Source organism: Astatotilapia calliptera, chromosome 9, assembly GCF_900246225.1.
Source record: "Astatotilapia calliptera chromosome 9, fAstCal1.2, whole genome shotgun sequence".
Lineage (NCBI taxonomy): Eukaryota > Metazoa > Chordata > Actinopteri > Cichliformes > Cichlidae > Astatotilapia > Astatotilapia calliptera.
In genome coordinates this window covers 11,381,854-11,390,383 of record NC_039310.1, presented here as the reverse complement: position 1 = coordinate 11,390,383, position 8,530 = coordinate 11,381,854, and the positions used below count along the sequence as shown (strand labels likewise).

General features: G+C 39.5%; 1 protein-coding gene across 1 annotated transcript; it reads left to right on the top strand.

Annotated features, from left to right (window-relative positions):
- The first annotated feature begins 455 nt into the window (after positions 1-455).
- LOC113029884 (B-cell receptor CD22-like) lies at positions 456-5,430 on the top strand. Its single transcript, XM_026180905.1, has 6 exons — positions 456-485; positions 2,224-2,266; positions 2,440-2,817; positions 4,317-4,622; positions 4,732-5,015; positions 5,392-5,430. The coding sequence occupies exons 1-6, from the start codon at positions 456-458 to the stop codon at positions 5,428-5,430; spliced, it is 1,080 nt and encodes a 359-aa protein (XP_026036690.1).
- The last annotated feature ends 3,100 nt before the right edge of the window (positions 5,431-8,530 follow it).

The following is an 8,530-nucleotide window of genomic DNA, read 5'->3' as shown; positions in this document are numbered from 1 at the left end:
TCTGTAAGCTGCAATGCAGGTTTGGAATTAACTTAAGTTAGTAAAAAGGTTGTTTGACTGTGATAAGTAATTATCTAGTGTTGTCTATTACAGGATATTTGCAGAAAGGACAAAACTGTTATTGCAGTGTTGTATTTGGTATCATCACGTCAGGCCTATAACAGCTTTGCAACTAAAGTAAGATTGCACCTTCTTAAGTAGCGGGTTCTCTGTCTGTACTTCCTTTTTTGTTTGCAACCGCAGGGAGCTAGTTTCTGTGTTTGACCACGTTACTGATATATGCCGACTGCCACACATTGTAGTGGTTATTCAGATGGTATCAACTCGTTGCATAATTATTAACTGATGAAGAAACAAACAAAATAAGGTGGAATACAGTTTTTCTCCAGCTCCTCATTGTCTATTGTGGTAATCACTGTCAGCCTGATCTCTGGCTGCAGCACAGGGCTTGTTTGATGTGTTTGGTCTGTGTGATTTCACAGAGTGTGTCTTTTTTAAGAAGCAGTCAGAACAGCAGAAAATATGATGAAACTGACTCCTCCAAGCAGAGACCTTCTTTAGTCTCAGTGCAGGACAGCACACAGAAGCAGGATTTAGTGTATTCACAGATCAACATGTGCAACAGCGTAACGCCGAGACGTGAAGGCCCAGAGAGTATGAACTCTCATTGTATCTACTGTGTGTGCAAGTTGAACAAATGTTGTTACAGAGAAATGTTCCCTCTGAATACGTCCCAATTAAAAGGTCCATTGGAAAGGTTCAACAAGGAGCTGGAGACAGAGCGGCACTTGTAGGTTGGAGGAGTTCAGCATCAGCATGCTGTTACTGATCTCACCAACATTTCTTACCCTCCCTGATATAAATGACCTAAAACATACATTTTATGACATCAGCGAGCCAGAAGTTGGAACATCAGGGAACCTCTGTGCTACACGATTGATGATTCACCACAAGGATCCTCTTTAGCCAAATACCTCACAGAACAATTACATTGAATTCAATTTGGAGTTTCCATTGCTTGAAGGAGAAAATGTAATTCAAAACCTTTACCAAGCTTCTACTAATAAATGAATCACATAAACAGGTCCCACAGCTTTGCCACTTCTATCTTCCAGTATCACCACTCCAGCAGCACACGCATGGCCTCTCAGGGCCCAGCAGTCAAAGGCAAGCAACACTTGATACTGGACGTCCAGATAACGTGTGTGTGTGTAGAGCAAGAGAGATACAGTCTTTCATAGTCCATCATCATGATTTGTGTTAGCACAGGTTGTACATATATATCATACTAAGAATGATTCAATCACTTGTGTAAGGTTAAGGTCAGAGGCTTCGACAGACCAAAAGTTAAAAATGTCTTTAAGGGCAACATCTGACTTCTTTCACAGGAAATAAGCAGGCGGCACAAAACAGACTTCATTATGCAGCGCTACAGTCAGTGGGTGTCTCTACATGTACTTCCTCAGATGATCATTTGTATTTTACAGTTTATAGTAGTTCTGCTGAAGGCTGCTTTGTGTCACTCATAAGACAATCATCAGATGTAATGTGGGGTAAAGAAACATTTTACTGCTTTTATTTCTTAACGGGGGCGATTGTGGCTCAAGAGTTAGGAGTTCGCCTTGTAATCGGAAGGTTGCCGGTTCGAACCCCGGCTTGGACAGTCTCGGTCGTTGTGTCCTTGGGCAAGGCACTTCACCCGTTGCCTACTGGTGGTGGTCAGAGGGCCCGGTGGCGCCAGTGTCCGGCAGCCTCGCCTGTCAGTGCGCCCCAGGGTGGCTGTGGCTACAATGTAGCTGCCATCACCAGTGTGTGAATGTGTGTGCGAATGGGTGGGTGACTGGATATGTAAAGCGCTTTGGGGTCCTTAGGGACTAGTGAAGCGCTATATAAATACAGGCCATTTACCATTTAACTTTCTAAACTCAAACACATTTATTATTTTGAACTTGTCTTTCTTAAAGAGCATGTCGTCTTTATAAACTTCCTTACAAACTGCCTAATGCTGCAGTAAAACATTTTACTCATTGTATTCATTAACCTTTTTTCTTATTTTTCCTTCAGTCAACTGACTGACACATCATGTGATTTTACCTTGTTTTAATATTTCGGCTATTTTCAAAGCACACAGCACCACAGATATAAATAATAATAACTAAATCATTCTCATTCACTTTTTTGTTGATTTTATTGTTTGTTTGTATTTTGTGATTCCAGATGAAGATGGTGACAGTCAGCATTTTACTGACTGTTCTCTTTGTTTCAGGTGAGCTGATTGTTCAGTTATTCAAAGACATTATTGGATTCATTTGTAATTTAACTTTCACCCACTTTAAAACAACCTGAAAGACAGAGCCAGCGCTTTGTGTTGTGATTGAAAATGTAAACAGTTTACAAACAATGAACAGCAGCTTGTTAATAATGAAACTGTATTTACAGGTGCTTTGGCTGATTATCCTCAGTGGATAGCACTCTACATGACTGCCCCAAAGCAGATGGAAGCACTGAGTGGATCTTGTTTGCAAATCCCATGTAACTTCAGACCCAAAGACGAACAGAAATTTATAAGCAAAAGAAAAATCTTTGGAGTGTGGATTAAAATTAATGGTGACAAAAAGCCAAACAATGTGATCTTCAGAAGTAATGGAGCAGTTAACATCTATCCAATGAGTATTACTGGGAACCTGAGTCAGAGAAACTGCACCACTCTGTTTTCTATTTTAACCACAAACTACACAAACACATACTTCTTCAGAGTAGAGAGTGAAACATTCAAGGCAACAGCTCAACATGATCCTCTTCAAATAACAGTCACAGGTAAAGACTGAAGTTTTTAATCCATTTATATCATAAAATAATACAAACCTTTGTTCTGATACTCTCTTTAATGAATGCAGACATTTACAAATCATTTATAAAAGAACATAATATGAGATAAAGAAGAGAAAATTTATTGTAATTTTTTTAAAGAAGATGTTTTTTTCAGATTTAATTCATTTCTACGTCAGTTTTAGTTTACTTCAGCAAACTGAGAATGCACAGCAGTTCAAACTGCATGTATGTAATATACTGTTCTTTAGTGTTAACATGTTTGTGATATGAAACCACAGATTCTTCTTGGAGGCCCAATAATACATACCCAGATTTCCTCCAATTTAATGGATTTAGAACATACCTGTCACTCCATCCGTCCTTTTCCTCCTTTCCTTATCAGATATCCAAGGGGGCAGGGATTTATTTCAGCTGTCATCGGGCGAGAGGTGGAGCACATCCTGCACAGGTCACCAGTCTGTTGCAAGGAGACAGATAACCATTTCTACTCACACTCACACCTATGGGAAATTTAGAATCATTTACTTAAAGCCAACAAGGTTTGATACAGAATTTTCTTTACGTCTTTGTCCTCGACAGGTCTATGACAGGCCGCTCAGACTGGCTGCTCTGCCAGTTATTGAGCTTTAAGCCACAATATGGGTGGCTGTAGTTCAGGAGGTAGAGCAGGTCGTCTGCTGATTGGAAGGTTGCTGGTTCAACCTTTGGCTCCACCAGTCTGCATGCCAAAAGTCCTTGGGCAAAATTGCTGTCCGATGCATCCATCGTAGTATGAATAGGTGTGAATGTTAGTTTGAAAGCACTTAAAAGCATTGAGAAAGTGCTTGTGTGGCATGTTGTATAAAGCGCTTTATGGTCTGGGAGAGTAGAAAAATGTTACACAAGAATCAGTCCATTTACCAATAGCAACAGCAGACATGTGGAGTGTGTACGCTTTTCTGCCTCTCATAACCCCAGTGATTTTCCTGTGGTTGGAAATCTCACGTGATATTGTAACATCACAAGTTCAGGCAACTAACCACTCCTATTCAATTGTATCATGTCATCTCAACAAGAATACAATTAACTAGTTTTAAGTTGTTGAATTTCATGCAGATCGTCGATGATTTAATTCAGTTCACCGTGGAAACATAAAAGTATTTTGTTCAAATTTCACTTTAGACTCTTGTAAATGTAACAACAACCCAAATTTCATTTTTTTGCAAACATGCCCAGAGAAAGCAGCTGTGTGTGTGGTTCCTCTTGTAGATATGTTTTTTCTTTTCATTATAGACGAACAATTTGAAATTCTTGGTGCAGAAATGGTCTTCAAAATGTGTCGATATTAACAAAAAACATCAAATGTCTCACTTTTAACCAGTGATGTTTCAGGTTTAATCGATTTGACTGTCAGTTGTTGTTTATATTGACAAAACTGAGAATCCATAGTAGTTCAAACTGCATGTATGCTTTAGTGTTAATACGTTTGTGATGTGAAACCACAGATTCTCCTTGGAGGCCCAATATTACAATCTCAGGTGATCTGAAGGAGAAGGAGTCTGTCACTATAACCTGCTCAGCTCTCACTCCCTGTCCACACTCCCCTCCTCAACTCACCTGGAATCTCCAACAAGACTCTCACAACAAAACAGAGGAAAACACAGATGGAAGCTTTACAACTAAAATCCAGCAGAACATCACTCTGTCAGACACACATGATGGAAAGAAGATCAGCTGCTCTGCCAGATATCCTGTGAACCAAGGAAAAGACACCAAGACAGCAGAGACAGAAGAGACTCTCAGTGTTTCATGTAAGACAATCATAGTGTTTTTATGGATCCTGTGAGTAATGGAATATTGAATGTTTATAATGGATAATAGGAATCCGTATTAGAGCTATTTCCCCCCCTTTTTTTCCAGTGCTCCCCAAAGAAACCACAGCATTTATCAACCCATCAGGTTCAGTGCCAGCAGGCAGTCAGGTGAACCTAGCTTGTTATAGTAAAGCCAAACCTCCAGTCCGCAGCTTCACCTGGTTCAAGAAGAGCAGAGATGGAGCTGTGAAAGTATCTGAAGGAGTGATTTACAGCTTCAGTGTAACAGATGGAGGAGTTTATTACTGTGTGGCCACTAATGATCTGGGTAATCAGACATCAGCAGAGATTAACTTGACTGTTGGAGGTAAAGTTACTCAGCATTTAGCTGTTTTTTATTTTTTAAATCATTTTTTGAGGTATTTCTTAAAAGTGAGTTGAAAAAGAAGCAAATTTAGCTTTATGAAGTTCAAATCTTGTAATGTATCCTGCAACATGTGGTTGTTCATCTGTTAGACTTGAAAACTATTTTTTCACCTAAAACAATCTTATTTACTGTTTTCTGCATTACAGGTGGAAACCTGGTTGGTGTCTACACTATAGTGAAGACTGTGGGAATCATAATGCTCATGAGCACACTGATCTTATTTGAGTGGTGAGACAAATGTTTCTGTGACACACGCATTTGAAACCAACTAACTCATCGTAAAACAACATAATTCAGTCTTTCTGGTTTCTTTGATTTGATTCTGTTTTTTCCCTTCAGCTGGTTCAGATCAAGACGCTCCAACAAACCAGATACTGAAAGCTGTCAGATGAACAGAGTCACATCACAACACATCAACTAAAGTTTCCACAGGAGGAAAAACTCCACCTTCAATTATCACTTAATTCCATTCAGTGACTTTCAACAGTTGTGCATGACCATTTTACTTTGAATGTAGAGATGCTGTTGCAGAAATCGAAACATTTACTTTGTGGATAATTTCATATCATTCCTTCGCTGCCCTGAGTCTGTTAAACAGGGGCTGCTTCAGCCTGACCATCTTATTTTTTTATAGTGTATCCATGAATATTGATCTAACACCACACTTCTGTAAGACTGATCCAGCATAATGTGTGCAGATGCACGCAATTTTACACTCTATTACAGGTACAGCTGTGTTCTTGCTATTACTACAGAATCAATTTTAAGGTTTTACTATTTGTTTTTAAAGCTCTCCATGGTTTGGCTCCAGGTTACATTTCAGATCTTCTTAGCCTGCACTTACCCACTCGATCTCTGCTCTCCTCCAGTCAGATGGTTTTATCAGTTCCACGCTCCCAGCTCAAATCTAGAGAGGACAGGGCTTTCTCCATTGCCGCCCCGAGACTCTGGAATAGTCTTCCCCCCTTCATAAAATTCTCTTCATCCTTGGAAGTCTTTAAATCGATTCTCAAGACCTACTTATTTTCCAAGGCTTTCAGATCTCTTTGATATCTTTTTTTATTCTGTCTATTTGGTCTCTTATATTATGGATGGTGTTGTATGTGTATATACGTTATATTCACATATGTGTGCTTGTGTGTGAATGTGTACAGTTTTGTATATGTATGTGCATATTTGCATGTACATTATATGCTATATACTCTTACATGTCTTACAATTCTTTTTTAAAATGTTTTCTTTCTATTTCAATTCTTTTATTATATTATCCCTCTGTTCAGCACTTTGGCCGACACTTGATGTCTTTTAAATGTGCTATATAAATAAAGATGACTTGACTTGACTTGACTTGACTATTGAATAACAGCTTCTGCTGCCCCCTTTGTGGACTACACAAAAGAACATTTGTAATGCCCTGAAGTGTTCAGGCTGCATTGGGGGAATAGCAGTGATTTACAAGTACAACTTCAGTTATGATACATTTACTCTGAGCTCATTTCATTCCTTCAAAGTTAACCATGAAAGTCCAGTTTGCTGTAGTATTATCCACCTGTGATGACTTTCTGAATGAATTCTTTGATCTGTTTTAATACATTGTTGCAAAATTAAACCAAATCCCTTTGGTAGGTGATTTTAATTACACTGATGATCTAGCTCTACAACCTCAGAATCTGTTAACAGTGCAAAGTCACTTGTATGTGAATGGTCTCCTTGTGATCCTGCGGTCGTCCCATGCTGACTTAACCATTTTCTCTTTATCTCTCCTGTCTGGACTTTTCTGTCAACACTTCAGAGTGAGTTACTGAGAGAGAGACTTCCTGTGGTCCTGTCTGAACTGGAGCCCTGGAATCATTAATTGGAAATCCTTCTGTTGTCACATTCTGTTGTTGCTTCACTGTGAATAAACACACTGAACTTAATCCTCTGAGTCTGCGTTCTTAGTCTAACCAGTCCATTACTTGTGACAGTGGCAGCAGCACCCCCTTTGGTCTGTTCAGCTAATCTATAAACTCCCTGAAAATTGCCATACGTAGCTATAACACAAGTCATAGTCATTTCTTTTAAGTAATTGAATCTTTATATCAACAAATATTTGTATTCCTGGTCTGGTCATGTCAAGGCCCGTCATCTAATGGAATAGCAGAAAAACCATGTAATGGCTGGAGTGGAGCTTTTACTCCAAGCAATCATTTCAAAAGAATGAAAGTACTACAAAAGGTACATTAGTAAAAGCTCTGAAGAATGCAACAGTTCCCTGAGTGCTCAATGAAGCCATAAATGTTTAGCTTGATGCATAGGATAAATAGAAGCCCAGAGCTGAGGGCAGAGAAGTCCAACAAGATCTGTGATCACTCATCTGCCCTCTTTCATGGGTGTTAGGCTGCTTTTCTCTTTACATCACTACCTGTTTCTTATACTGACACAGTTATACTCTAGTCCAAGCATATTCTTATTTGAGCCAATCAGCCACCACTTTGTGTGCTCTACATTTGTGCTCTCTGTCATTCTCTCTTTGTGCAACACACCACCTCCCCATCTCCACTTCACAGACACCTCAGAGCTCCATCCAAGCTTCAGCCTTCAAATTCATCCCCGCCAGCTTCTAGCCTTCAGTGGGTCGTGTTCAAAATCTCTGGTATTCCATTCTAACATGATGGGTCATCAGAGTCTAAATCCCAAATAAATTAATCATTTTATATAAATCATTATCAATTCTTTTAACTAGTTTTTCTGTAGGGATGTTGCTGGCGACTAATGTCTTTGTCGACTAACTGACGAGTTTAAAACTAAGAAATACTCAAGTTATACTTTGGAAACTTTAATGTCAAAAACTAAATATGACAAATAAAAACACCTGAAAAATGATAGACTGAAATATGTCTTTCCCTAACGAAACATATTTTTCGTACAATGTCTTAAACTCTCCTAGAATGAAGATGAAGCACATTTATTATTTTTTTCAGATATTTATTTATTTACTGCTCTTGACATGCAACTAAAATATAAAATGCCTTTTTGTATTTATTGACCTCAAATGTTGTGTGTTGGGCTGTGCAGTAACACTGGATTCCTTTGTAACATCTCTGAGTGTCACCGAGGCGATCGTGGCTCAAGCCCCGGCTTGACAGTCTCAGTCGTTGGTTCCTTGGGCAAGACACTTCACCCATTGCGCCTACTGGTGGTGGTCAGAGGGCCCGTTGGCGCCAGTGTCCGGCAGCCTCGCCTCTGTCAGTCCGCCCCAAGGTGGCTGTGGCTACAATGTAGCTTACCATCACCAGTGTGTGAATGTGTGTGTGAACGGGTGGATGACTGACTGTAGTGTAAAGCGCTTTGGGGTCCTTAGGGACTAGAAAAGCGCTATACAAATACAGGCCATTTACTGCATCGCTCCTGTGGTGGTGCTGTGACTGCTCATAGCTTAACAATACCTGCATATTTGATGTCTACAGATATAATGTGACATTCATACTGAGAGATA

Bases quoted from the DNA above. Each gene is read 5' to 3' on its own strand.
- LOC113029884 (XM_026180905.1), top strand. From the start codon at position 456: ATGTGTTTGGTCTGTGTGATTTCACAGAGT. The intron at 486-2,223 runs GTGTCTTTTTTA...TTCCAGATGAAG, and splicing joins TCTGTGTGATTTCACAGAGT to ATGGTGACAGTCAGCATTTT. The intron at 4,623-4,731 runs GTAAGACAATCA...CTTTTTTTCCAG, and splicing joins AGAGACTCTCAGTGTTTCAT to TGCTCCCCAAAGAAACCACA.